The 14,783-nt window shown below is 39.1% G+C and overlaps 1 protein-coding gene across 1 annotated transcript in view; it reads right to left on the bottom strand.

Annotated features, from left to right (window-relative positions):
• Positions 1-588: 588 nt before the first annotated feature.
• Positions 589-14,783, bottom strand: part of GNAO1 (G protein subunit alpha o1) — a 1,256,657-nt gene continuing 1,242,462 nt past the window's right edge. The window contains exon 8 of the mRNA XM_044081503.1: positions 589-2,528. Coding sequence (XP_043937438.1) covers positions 2,341-2,528 — 188 coding nt within the window. The 3' untranslated portion in view covers positions 589-2,340. The remainder of the gene's footprint in view (positions 2,529-14,783) is intronic.

Below are 14,783 nucleotides of genomic sequence, written 5' to 3'. Positions count from 1 at the left end.
CTGTAATTCATAATTATATATGCTGGTAACACTCTGGTATCCAATTAAACAGGGATCCAGTATAAAGTCTTGCAATGATGATCCATGATTAGAAAAGCTCTCCTGATTTGCAGCAACTGAGATGATGCGGTGTTCAAAGCTCTTAGACAAATATAACCAGCAGCAAGACTCAGATATTTGCAGCTAAGACTTAGTATATCTAGAAAAAAATATAGCTACTAAGAACAAATTAAGTAATATTTTTACTTCTCCATTCCTAGAATATTTTTATTACTTTCTATAATTTGGTCTCATCGTGCGTGCATTTATATACTTGGATGCAATGATATACTTCACCATTTTTAACTCAGTAGTCTGGTTTTCATTTATGCTTGTTACTGCCTTTTCAGTACTAGTAATTCAGTACATAAAGTTCAAAATAAACAACAGACAGTAATATGGAGCATACATTTTACATGTTCCCACTTTAAGAACATAGTTCTTTATTTAAGTTTGCCAGCGATGCAGTAGGCCTTCACAAATTGTTTGAAATCAGGAAATGTAACAAAGGAGCTGCTATCTAAGAATCAATCCGTGTGAGACCACAGGTACAGACAAACATTCTTTTTATTGAGCTACACATGAATTTTTCCATCAGTTAGAGAAAGAGACTGGCAGTGTCTAATAGATTGCAGAAACTTCACTGATTGATAAAAGGCTTAGAAAGTCCCAGCTTACTGTTTTCTATTTCTTCGTGTTTCTTTTTTTAAATGTTGTTGTACAGGCTTGTCTGGCAAGTTCCAGCAAAGGTAATTCTTAAGTAAAACAGTAATGAGTTGCAAGTTCTAATCAAAGTAGAAATGACAAAAAGTTGGTCATGGAAATTGTGGCTTTAATGTAAACACTACATTTGATTGTATTTTTTGCAGCACAAACATCCCACATGGAAAAAGAGAAAAAAACACCTTTTCACTAAAAGGAAGAATAGGAGGCAGAAGAAAAAGCAGCACGAGGCATTCACTGGAAAATAACAAAAATTAAAGGAAGCCATTTTGTGGTATGTATAATACACAGTATTCAACAGAGCAAAAAAGTCTAAAAGGGAAACATCTTTATTTAGCTACTGGCCAGTGAGTAATGTGCTTTTCTGTACAAACCTGGAGGGTGATTTAAGAGTCTGAAAAGCAAGTTTAAACTACACGGTTTAAAGAAGCATTGCTTTCTGTACACTTGAGATGCAATGACGGGCACAAATAAAAAATAAATAAATATGTGAACTAGTACATCCCATATATATATAACCCCAAGAAGAAACTAAAATATATATGCATTATGGAACTGTTGCAAAAAGTTTTGTAAAAGGGGACAGGTTTCTTTAGCTATTGAGCTATGACATAGTTTTTCAGCCTGTCCTTGAGCTACTAATTTTAAAGATGTAGCTAAAACTGCATTTACAGCAACTTACAGAAACACAGCCATCATTCCATGTTCAAAACATGATTACTGTTTAACGAAGGCTGTGTCTTACAAAGGCCAAAGGTCATGCTACCAATAGAAGAACAGCAACAGGAGAGTCCATGAGGCATTCTGCGGAGAGAAAGAGAGGCCAGGAATGATAATTTAAAAATATTCTTAAAACCTCTAGGTTCTTCACAGAGTTAGAAAACAGCAATTAAAAAGTGCCACTTATACAAATAATAACTATGTATTATTCTCTTTTGTAATGTTTAAGCCCACCAAAGGAAAGGTTGGCACTGATATGTATTGAGAATTATTGGGCAAAATGTCTAGCCTGTGAAGGTTACCTCTGCTTTTTTTTGTAGGTTTCTGTTTTAGACAGACATAAGCCCCTCTGTTTCCCACAGATCTCTATAAATGCTCCAACCCCCTACCTGTGCTTAACTTGAAATAAGTTACATTCCACATGTGAAGATCTGATACAGTGCCGTCCTGTGCATCTTTTATAAAAGTCCTAAAATACCCAGGTGCTGTACAGAACCGAGGCACTAAACCCAGCCCTCTACTCCAGACTTACATCAACATTCTGCTGTCCCTTTCTAGTCTTCAAACCCCAATCATTTTTTGAGAGAACAAAATTAATAAAAGTGCTATCTTAATAAACATATTTCCTAAAACCATAGAAAAAGGACAGAAGGGTGGGCTCAGACTACAGGCTTACATTTTTATTTTTTATTTTTTGACAATTTGAAGGAGGGCTGAGTTCTGCTGAAACTCGGTTCTGTTTACAGCTTGTTGAGACTAACTAAAAAGATTTTTTATATATATATATTTTTGTTATGCCTTTTATTTACCAACTTGCATTTCAATAATCATTACCAAATAAGTTACTATACAGAATGGTCAGTACAAGCCACAGCCTCGGAGATTGTTGGCAATGATGATGTCAGTAACGGCGTCAAACACCACCTGGATGTTTCCTGTATCTGTTGCACATGTCATGTGACAGTAGATTTCCTTGTTGGGGGAGCGGTTCTTGCTCTCAAATTGTGCTTGGATATATGCAGCTGCATCTTCATAAGTGTTGGGTCCTAGGGATAAACAGAGAATCAAGATGAGATTACTACCATCAATGACATTCAGACTGTGTGTGTGTGTGTGTGTGTGTGTGTGTGTGTGTGTGTGTGTGTGTGTGTGTGTGTGTGTGTGTGTGTGTGTGTGTGTGTGTGTGTGTGTGTGTGTGCTACATTGCAACTCAATAAACAATGCCAAGTATTGCATTTTCACAAACTAATTTTGATTTTATTTGGAAGCACTTGTGAAAGCATTTGATTATTCAAACCAAATGGATAGATTAGTGCAAAATATTTTTTTAAAAAATGGCATAATGCTGTCAAGTTCAAGGGAATTTTTCCTTTTTAGGTGCAAGCCTCCTTTCAGGGTGACTTAGGAGCACCATCTTGTCAACTACATTACAGTAGGCAAATGGAAACTGAGGGAATCACACCTTAGGTTACAGGATGAAGATTGTTAGCAGCTCATAACCATACTCACCTCTGCTATCACATGACAAGTGAATATACTATATTAAAAGCTCAAATGAAGGAAAACATGAAGTGTTTTAGCACCCTTTCCCTTGTCTTTCTTAAAATAAAACAAAACAAACAAACAAATAAAAAAAAAAAGAATAGATGATCGGAATTTAATTCTGAAGTTTCACATTAATAGTAAAATTGTTAGCTTCCTAAGTGTCCCTGTGGTTCAGTGGGATAAAGACCTTACTGTGCCCCAGTCAATGCAAGTTTGATTAGTAGCACTGGCACTGGAGATGCCACAGGGGGTGGCAGAAGTTAGCAACCAATGTCAGCTCACACATCTTGGTAGGAGGGAGAAAGGCAGCCTAGATCTGCTATAATAAGTGGAATATGATCCTGGCAGGTCTCGAGTAAGCCTGGATGTGGATTAGGTACAATTTGGGGGAGGCTGTGGGTGATTTGGAAGACCTAGTGAATGAGGAGATGTGCTGATAACAGTTGATAGTCAGCTGCTTGGAGAAAAAAAACATTTGTCCCCTTTGTTCTATTTTTTTCAGGATCACTATGTCTTTTAATTTTTGATATAATGAATGCTTTTGAATTTAGGAGAAGTATCTTAAATTTACAAACCTTTTCCTCATCAAACTTGCTCTGGATAGCATAACATAATTATATAATATGTACACATTATTAAAATTATTAACAGTTAGATCAGCTTGACCAACAGGTATTTTCATTTTAACCACACTCTAAGCATGTTATCATTGCTATGATGAGGTCAACAAAACTAATCACTTTTGGGTTACTCCAGTGACAGAGAAGGATAAAGCTTTGAATATGGCCCAGCTGACTGGGTTCAGTTAATAGCTGAGGTGACCAACAGGAGCAGCTGGGAAGGAAAGGAAAGGGAATGCCCATCCTGGGTGGGAGGAGAGTGTTTAATACACTCTCTAAGTATCAAAGTTGTGCTCCAAAAGAAGGGAGTTGTCCTTAGACCCAATCAATGAAGGTGGGGGTAGGGTGGGGTGGGGTGGGGAAAGGGAGTGGGTAAAGCATAGACAAAAAAAATAAATAAATAAAAATACCCCCTGGACGGAAGCAAAAAATGAGCCAAGCCCCCAGGAAGATGCCCTTTGGAGTCACATCCAGCCCCAGCAATACTGAAGTAAGTTGGGGGGGTAGGATTATAGCTGGTAGATCCAGCATGGATGTGGGGCACTGGGCCAGTGTGTGTGTGTGTGTGTGTGTAATGCCTCAGGTGAATATACCTGGTGGCTAGAGGAGGTACTCAGGCTCAAACCTTGTACCTTGGGTACAGGTAACAAGAGCCTTAAGTCCCTACCCACCACCACTTGTGAATACTTGCAGATGTATGCCTCATATTTATATTCTGTTCCTCATATAATCTGAGGTTTTTTGTTTTTTTGTGGCAAATCAGTGAAGGATTGAATTCACTAAATATTGACAAGTATTTAAATTTCAGACTTTATATTCTTCAGAAAATACATGTAACACAAAAACATTTATTCTAGCAATTTTCTAAGTTTATAAGATCAGTATTTGAAATTTGTCCCTATTTTTGGGGCTGTATTCCCCCATTATTGGCTTTGTCCAGTTTTTTTTGTGCAAAGAGGTTGAGAGCTATGGTGAGAACTGTAAAATATGAACAGTCAATGCATGTGTTTGAGGAAATTGAGTATGTGACAGTCTGTATGTATTAAAATGTATTGTTTACTATAAACTTTGAGTGAACTCTGAGCAACGAGAAAATGCTTAAAAGCAAGAATCTGCCTGAAAGCAGGAAATGTGCCTTATATGGAAATACATCCGATTTTCCTTCTTTTGCCTAGAGATATGATGATGTGAATTGTCTTATGTTTACTGGTAAACCTTTGATTGGTTAATTGCCCTATATGATGGTCTAATTGGTTAATTTCTTTATTTTTGTCTTGTCAGCAATATCACCAGTATATAAGCTTGTTTGTTCTTTTGTTCTGGGAGTCTCCCTGGTGCTTTCCATGAGGCTCCCACACGTGTTTACTGTAGATAATAAAAACCACTGAAAGAGAGAAAGAACTGTATCTGTCTTAATTTTTAAAGTATTCTGAAACGTAACAATTGGTGCCGTTTACTCGGATCTGAATTGGGAACAAGCTGCAGCAGTCAGGAAGTGAAAGAAATACTGCTAATAAAAGGGCCCATAACAGATTTTTCTGTTTTTGCAGTGTTTTCTTCATCTCTCTGTCTGTCTGCCTTAAAGATTTGAAAATGTTAGATCAGCTTGACCAACAGGTACTTTCATTTTAACCACACTCCAAGCATGTTATCATTGCTATGATGAGGTCAACAAAACTAATCACTTTTGGGTTACTCCAGTGACAGAGAAGGATAAAACTTTGAATATGGCCCAGCTGACTGGGTTCAGTTAATAGCTGAGGTGACCAACAGGAGCAGCTGGGAAGGAAAGGAAAGGGGATGCCCATCCTGGGTGGGAGGAGAGTGTTTGATACACTCTCTAAGTATCAACGTTGTGCTCCAAAAGAAGGGAGTTGTCCTTAGACCCAATCAATGAAGGAGGGGGTGGGGTGGGGTGGGGAAAGGGAGTGGGTAGAGCATAGACAAAAAAAATAAATAAATAAAAATACCCCCTGGATGGAAGCAAAAAATGAGCCAAGTCCCCAGGAAGATGCCCTTTGGAGTCACATCCAGCCCCAGCAATACTGAAGTAAGTCGGGGGGGTAGGATTATAGCTGGTAGATCCAGCATGGATGTGGGGCACTGGGCTAGTGTGTGTGTGTGTGTAATGCCTCAGGTGAATATACCTGGTGGCTAGAGGAGGTACTCAGGCTCAAACCTTGTACCTTGGGTACAGGTAACAAGAGCCTTAAGTCCCTACCCACCACCACTTGTGAATACTTGCAGATGTATGCCTCATATTTATATTCTGTTCCTCATATAATCTGAGGTTTTCTGTTTTTTTGTGGCAAATCAGTGAATGACTGAATTCACTAAATATTGACAAGTATTTAAATTTCAGACTTTATATTCTTTAGAAAATACATGTAACACAAAATCATTTATTCTAGCAATTTTCTAAGTTTATAAGATCAGTATTTGAAATTGTCCCTATTTTTGGGGCTGTATTCCCCCATTATTGGCTTTGTCCAGGTTTTTTTGTGCAAAGAGGTTGAGAGCTATGGTGAGAACTGTAAAATATGAACAGTCAAAGCATGTGTTTGAGGAAATTGAGTATGTGACAGTCTGTATGTATTAAAATGTATTGTTTACTATGAACTTTGAGTGAACTCTGAGCAACGAGAAAATGCTTAAAAGCAAGAGTCTGCCTGAAAGCAGGAAATGTGCCTTATATGGAAATACATCCGATTTTCCTTCTTTTGCCTAGAGATATGATGATGTGAATTGTCTTATGTTTACGGGTAAACCTTTGAATGGTTAATTGCCCTGTATGATGGTCTAATTGGTTCATTTCTTTATTTTTGTCTTGTCAGCAATATCACCAGTATATATGCGTGTTTGTTCTTTTGTTCTGGGAGTCTCCCTAGTGCTTTCCATGAGGCTCCCGCACGTGTATACTGTAGATAATAAAAACCACTGAAAGAGAGAAAGAACTCTCAAAGAAAGAAGAGAAAGAAGCAGCGCAGTGGTGCAGTGGTTAACGCTGTCACCTCACAGCAAGAGGTTCTCCAGTTCGATTCTTGGCTGGGGTGCCTTCTGTGTGGAGTTTGCATGTTCTCCCTGCATTTGCGTGGGTTTCCTCTGGGTACTCCGGTTTCCTCCCACATTCTAAAAACATGCTTCTGCAGCATTTCTCCCCGGGTCTCTGCTGAAAACAGGATCTGTGGAACCTAGTCGGACTTTCCTGGTCAACAAATGTGAAATAAATAAAACTGTGTCTGTCTTCATTTTTAAAGTATTCTGAAATGTAACAATTGGTGCCGTTTACTTGGATATAAATTGGGAAGAAGCTGCAGCAGTCAGGAAGTGAAAGAAATACTGCTAATAAAAGAGCCCATAACAGATTTTTCTGTTTTTGCAGTGTTTTCTTCATCTCTCTGTCTGTCTGCCTTAAAGATTTGAAAATGTTTTGTGCAAAAAAATATATCATTTCTCTCATTCAGTTGTTTTAAGGTAAATGGCATGCATTTTTTCTCTGCTTTTAAATGTGCAGTATGAGAGTGGGATAATATGGAAATACTGGCGTCTGCTTTTAAATGTGCAGTATGAGAGTGGGGTAATACGGAAATACTGGCATCATAAGTATGAAAGGAGTAATGAAATGGGGTAAAAAGACGTTTATATAACGCCTTAGCTAAACCTGTGTTAAAAAAGTTTAGCTTATTGTGTGAAAATGGGAGTGAGTGCGGGAAAAATAAATGAGCCAGAAAGAGGTACACCAGCTGGTTATATGTTTTATCGGGTGTCCCGGGACATTGTATGTATTTAAACCAGTGGATCACCCTAACTAAAAATGATGGTAATCTTGCCTTTCCTAAAAACGGTAGTTTTAATAAAGATGTATTGATTAATTTACAAAAGAGGTTAAAAAAGAAAGAAAGATTACCAGGGTTGTGTTGGGCAGCATTTAATGATTGGATGTGCGAAGCCAAAGAAAGGAAAAAGGATTCGGTCGTTAGTAGTCTTAAAGATAATCAAAAGAAACTAAAAGAGCAGATAAAGGAACTGCGACATACTGCGACTAATCTAGATGTAGCAAACGGAAAACGTTTAAAGGAACCGTCATTTAAAGGTTTATATCCTGTACAAGAACTAAATAAATTACAAATAACTGAATCATCTGAGGATGATAACCCTTGGTTTCCCCCACACCCTACAGCTCCTCCACCATTATACCAGCCCTCACAAGTTCAAGACGCAGCAGTAAGCTCTACAACAGAGGGCGGGGGTCGGCGGGGAAAAGAACACACCGCACTCAAGTCTGGAAGTTCAATTCAGGTATTGGACAGTCAATCCAGTAGACAGCTCATAGAGCAACCTGAACAAACATAACCCTCTAGTAAGTCATCACCTAGATTAACCCGCTCAAAAACAAAAAAAATAAGAAAAAGGCACAAATTCTTTTTGACCCTAGGCCTAGCCAGTTCAAGAAATATTATGATAAGAAAGCCGTATATTTACATAAGGGTAAGATTTATAAACAATGTCCAATTCTAATTGAAGGCAATGACGATTACAGTGGACCAGATAAATCTAATCCGGACTCTGACTCTGATATGGGCATCAGATGAAGAGACAATATTTCCGTTAAGAGAAGTCCCAAATCCAGCCCATGCTAGAGATGCAGGGCAACCAGTCACAGTAGTAGTGCCTAGGGCGTGGTCAGCAGTTGATTTTCAAGCCATTACCAAATCACTTCCGCCTATTCGCAATAACCCAGCAAAGTTTCAACGAGTACATCAATCCAATGACTCTTTTGAAACCAAAGGCAATAACTTTGCTGCCTGGGCTGCAAAACAGGCTGCTCTTTCACAAACTGTTCAGGGACAATTTTTGCAGCCACTACAGTCAATAGCTACTTTTGATACTACAGTGTTAAAAGCATTACAAACTGAAGCTCCCGAATCAGAAAGAAAATCATGGCTGGCTCAAGGTTGTTTTAAATGCTGTGATCTCATTTGGCAACATTCAGATGGCAGACTGGTCTGCCCAAAGTCCATGTTAAATTCTCTTATTAAAGCATATCACTTGCCAGCTCATGTTGGGGTACAAGCATTAATAAAACAAGTCCAAAAGGATTGGTTTGCTCCAGGTCTTTCTGCTTCTGTACAACATTTCTTGAGCACGTGCTTCACTTGTTTACAGTACAACATTTCAAAGGGCACCATGGCTCCCACACAACCCATACCTAAACCACTGGGACAATTCTGTGCTTTGCAATGGGATTTTATTGAACTTCCACCTTGTACTTGTTTTAAGTATGTTTTAACTGTTGTTGATGTTTTTTCTGGGTGGTTAGAAGCCTACCCATGTGCCAAGAATGATGCTATTTCTGTTGCTAAGAAACTTTGTTATGATTTAGTACCTTGTTTTGGTGTTCCCTGTCAAATATACTCGGATCGTGGAACACATTTTACTGCTCAATTAATTGATTCACTTTGTAAAATGTTAGGCATCACTCTCAAGTTTCATTGCCCCTATAGACCACAAGCATCCAGCCTTATCGAAAGCATGAATCAGACACTCAAAACAGACTGGCTAAAATTACTACTGAAACGGGCCTAACTTGGGTACAGGCACTACCTCTAGCCTTGCTCTCCATGAGAGCTCAAGTACATCCTACTAAAGGTTTTTCTCCTCACGAAATCCTCATAGGCCACCCTATGTGAATGCCCATGACTCCACCACCGCCCTTTTCTGAATATGATGAATTTGATCCTAATATTCTCTTGTATTGCACTTCTCTTGTTTCTTTTTTACAGTTTCATCATCGACAGGTAGCAGCAGCTCAGCAAACTCCTGATCCTTTCTTGTCCTCGGAACTACAACCAGGAGACTATATGTCAAGTCATTTTCTCGAAAAACAGCTCTTCAACCATGCTGAAAGGGTCCATTCCTGGTTCTACTGACCACTTCTTCAGCAGTTCGGCTACAAGGCTCACCCACAGGGATTCATATATCACATGTCAAGAAGGTAATTCCGTCTGAAGATCAACAACCTCTACCTTTTGTTACTCCAGATTCTCCACCTATTGCTACTCACACTCGCAGTCATACTGTACCAGTGCCTGAAAATGACTGATACAATTATACCAACTCCTCGGGCACAACCAACATTTCCACAAAAATATTGCACAACGATTTTGGTGATTATTCTTGTTGTTTTGCTATTTTTACTGTGGCCATTCCTATTTCCTGCTTCCTTCATGACTCATACCAAACGAGCTGTATGGCATCCACCTTTCAACACTTATCAAGCAATCAAGTACGCATATGCATCATCCCTCAACATCTCAGACTGTTGGGTTTGCACAGCTATTCCTACTGTTCATGGGGGATTGATGCTAAATATAGTCCCTTTAGGAATTAAAGAAACCTGGACAAATTTGATCTATGATCCATCAAATGTCATTTCAAAAGACAAAATAGCATTACAGTTGTTCCTCCGTCAAAATGGAACTGTGTGTTTTCAAAAACTTGGTAAAACCAGAGTCGGGTGGAGCCATTGTAACAAAACAGTGGTATATAACTGCACTATGGACAATTCGGGCTGTGTAACGGACTTTTCACCTGTAAAAAGACTTGTTAAGGACTCTATAGCTAACTTTTCCCAGAAAATAGAAACTGTTTATTCGAAGATATTCCAAAGACTACAGGACGCCGGGGATCGTTTTAAGCCTATCAACATCACCATTAAAGTAGAGAATTGTTATTTTGTGTGTGGAAGAAAAGCATATAAATGGCTACCAGGAGACTGGTCTGGTAGCTGTTTCTTGGGCTATCTGGTTCCAGCTATTCGACATGTATCTGCATTACCTAAAGGAAAGATTTGAAATGTTCGAGAGGTTAAGAAGCCTGCTAATCCTTTAGGTCGAGTTGATGCTTCTTGGATCTATCATCATGACTTAGCTCATGCTAGTACCAAAGGACTTTCCCATATGGACTTGGGTGATGATGTCATATCATGGGCTGGTATAATTCCATCATATGGAGCAGTAAAATCAATTTGGGAACTGAGAAAACTATCTAAATTACTTGAAATACTAAGCAATGCTACATTTTCTGCTTTAGAATTAGTGACTGATGAATTGACTGCTATGAGGGCTGTAGTACCCCAAAATCGTATGGCCCTCGATTTCACCCTTGCAGCGAAAGGAGGAACTTGCACTTTAATCCAGGAGGAATGCTGTACATTTTATCCCTGATAATCAGCACAAAATTGAAAGTCATCTTGAACTGATACAAAGAATTTCCGAACTTTCAAAGACCAAGGAGGCCGATGCTTCAAAGTGGGCATGGTTAACCAACCTATTCTCAGGTTGGGGAGGTGGACTGTTGAAGTTGATTTTATTAATTGCAGTATTAGCAATTGTTGCTTTTCTTGTCTTATTCCTAATCAAAGCATTGATCTTGACATTAATGTCTTCAAAAACTGTGAAAAAAGTGCCTAATTTTTATATGCCTGCAACTATGAATGTAGATGATAAAATGACAATGTCTTCAAATAATGAAAAGACCAGTAGCATGGTTATGTTAGATTTGGGGCAAATGTATGATAGGTTAAGTGATGATGCTTACACAGCATCAAATGGGGGATTGTAAAATATGAACAGTCAAAGCATCTGTTTGAGGGAATTGAGTATGTGACAGTCTGCATGTATTAAAACGTATTGTTATGGGGGATTGTAAAATATGAACAGTCAAAGCATGTGTTTGAGGGAATTGAGTATGTGACAGTCTGCATGTATTAAAATGTATTGTTTACTGTGAACTTTGAGTGAACTCTGAGCAACGAGAAAATGCTTAAAAGCAAGAATGTGCCTGAAAGCAGGAAATGTGCCTTATATGGAAATACATCCGATTTTCCTTCTTTTGCCTAGGGATATGATTATGTGAATTGTCTTATGTTTACGGGTAAACTTTGATTGGTTAATTGCCCTGTATGATGGTCTAATTGGTTCATTTCTTTATTTTTGCCTTGTCAGCAATATCACCAGTATATAAGCTTGTTTGTTCTTTTGTTCTGGGAGTCTCCCTGGTGCTTTCCATGAGGCTCCTGCATGTGTGTACTGTAGATAATAAAAACCACTGAAAGAGAAAAAGAACTGTATCTGTCATCATTTTTAAAGTATTCTGAAACGTAACAGAACTGAGAAATGAATTCTGTATTCCCCCATTAACTGATTTGTCCAGGTTTTTTCTGCTAAGAGGCTGAGAGCTAGTGTGAGAAGTCAGAACTGAATTGACTAAATGATAGCCATTTAAGTTTCAGTCTTCCTATTGTTCAGGAAGCTGCTGAGTTTGCATAGTGGTATGTTGCTCTGGCTGTAGTGCACAGGATCCTGGGTTCAAGTCTTGGCAATGAAACACATGGTGGTAACACATTTTATTCTAGCAACTTTCTAAAAGTATACAAGCAATGTTTAAAATGTGTTCCTGTTTTTGGGGTTTTTGTCCCCCAATAAATATTGGCTTTTTCCATATTTCTTGTGCTGCAAAGTTGAGAGATACAGTTGAGTGTCGAGTATAAGTGCTTCTTGGAGCTGTGTCTTACACGAGCTCCAAGAAGAACTGAACCCTCATATTAAGTCACTGTTCAAACTTAGCCTTACTACAGGATATGTACCCAAAGAATGGCGTACAGCTACAGTGGTCCCACTCCACAAAGGTGGTGCCACAACGGACCCCGGAAACTATTGCCCCATAAGCCTGACTAGTCTGGTCTGTAAAGCTATGGAGCTTATTATGGAACTCATAAACAAAGACATTGGGAGCCTCCAGACACTGGACCCTACCCAATTCAGCTTTGTTAAGGGAAGATCTTGCCAGTTACCAAAGCCATAGATGAGGGCAAGGTAGTCCACACAGCCTACCTGGACCTCACAAAAGCCTTCGACACAATACCCCACTCGAGTATCATAAATAGGCTTACCAGCTTAAATATCAACCCCTATATCACAAGATGGGTTGCAAACTGGCTCAGAGATAGAACCCACATGGTCAGAATCGCAGGTGCCATGTCCGAATCCAAACCAGTTACAAGTGGCGTCCCACAGGGCTCAGTTCTGGGACCTCTCTTGTTCTGTATATACTTCTCTGAGGTTCAGGCTAACACAGGGAGATTATGGCTGACAAAGTTCGCAGATGACTGCAAACTGGGGGCCATATTCGAATCTCCAGCTGACACAAGCATCCTCCAAAAGGGTTTCACAGAGACGGATGCTTGGTGCCAGAGCTACGGCCTCAAGCTAAATGCTAAAAAGTGCATAGTCATCCCCTTTGGGAAAAACAAGTAATTAGAGATTTGGGGACCAATGTAGATAGAAATCTTTCCTTTGATAATCACGTTGCCAAAGTGGTTAGAAAGACCTTCTATATAGCCCACCTTATCACGAAAGGGTTCGCATCTAGATCAAGAGAGGTCATTGTGTCCCTCTACTCGTCACTCATCAGGCCCATAATTGAATACAATGCCCCTTTTGGAATGTACCTTACCCGACACCTGCAGCAACTGGAGAGACCCCAAAAGTACCTCACCAAGAGAATCATGGGCTACAAACAGATGTCCTATGCAGCTCGACTAAAGAAACTCCAGCTCTACTCAGTTGCTTACCGCCTACTCAGAGGCGATCTATGCCTGACGTACAAAGCCATGTCAAACCCAGAATTAATGGACATGCTCCACCTCAAAAAATCAAAGTCCCTTAGAGCTACACACTCCATGGACCTAAACCTCAGCACAAAAATAAATAGGACATGCTGGAGGGACAGATTCATTTCCCAGAGGCTCCCCTCACTCTGGAATAGAATCCCAATTCATGTTAGACATAGCCCCTTGCTGACCCTCTTCAAGTGAAATTTGGATGCGTGGATGGGAAATCTCAAATTCACCCCTGGGATCTCCCCTGTGTCCCTTCTAGACAGAGGCACAGTAAACTGATCTTAAAAGGGTACCTTCTGTGACCTACTTTACAGAGGCACAGTAGGCTAATCTAATAGGGAGGCGGAAGCCAAATACACTCTGGCTAGGCTTATAAATGCCATAGGGCAGATAGCCTAGTATCTACCTATGAACCTATGAACCTATGAGTGGATTTTACAAGGAGCTGAGATCTTCAGGGGAAGAAAAGTTTAGTGTTGCTTATGCTGAGTCTAATTGCATTATTAATAGCATAGCAGGTTAAATACTTGCTTTTGATGCAAAAGGCTGTGGGTTCTACTCCCACAGTATGTAGATGCATTGCTGCTACTGTATTGTGTTGTTGTACTTTTAAAGGGGGTTGGTGTAACAAGTCAAGGATGTAGCTACAGATACAACAGAAGTGAGAAAATGTCATGCACAAGGGCATTTGTGCCTCAGTGGAAAGAGCAAAAAATATCATTAACCTAAATTCAGGAACAGAAAATCATAATTATGTTTTCTGCTGCATTATAAGAAAATATTTTTAAACAAGTACAGTACATTTTCCAGCATTCAAGATAACACACATATTTTTCCACTGCAGACAGTGGAGAAGCAAGAGTGGCCAGTTAACAGTACCTGGATTACAATGATAGTTTTGATGCTTCAGGATGAATGTAGGAGAGGGTCTGTCAGTACTTGGACTAAAAACTGGAAATCTTAAAACATGCAGTTCACCTAGTTTATTTTGTTGTGCATTTATAGCTATTGTGTTGGTCTGATAACACAAATCAGAGTAAGTCAAGCAAAAAACTGAAACTGAAAATAAATTTGAGAAACTGTGCAAGATGCCCATGGTTTACACTACTGTCATTTTATATATATATATATATATATATATATATATATATATATATATATATATATATATGTGTGTGTGTGTGTGTGTGTGTGTGTGTGTAAGTAGACTTTTATGATGGAAATGCTCTGAACTGGGCAGTTTTGTCATTATTGGTTCATGCATTTTGTTTCATTGCCTACTGGAAAAATGCTCAAACAATACATTTAAAATGTGCTCAAAGTCTAACAAGTGTGCTGTATTATACAATAAATATATAAAGTCAGGAAGGTGTATCAAAGAACACATGTATGTTTCTTGTTTTGTGCGCAAGGGGCCTATGATTTGAAAACAGCCCAAAGGTAATCTTTATCCA

This window comes from Protopterus annectens, chromosome 8.part0 (genome assembly GCF_019279795.1).
Source record: "Protopterus annectens isolate FY-2018-M chromosome 8.part0, PAN1.0, whole genome shotgun sequence".
Taxonomy (NCBI): domain Eukaryota; kingdom Metazoa; phylum Chordata; order Ceratodontiformes; family Protopteridae; genus Protopterus; species Protopterus annectens.
The sequence above is the reverse complement of the archived record's forward strand: the minus strand, read 5'-3'. Positions and strand labels throughout refer to the sequence as shown.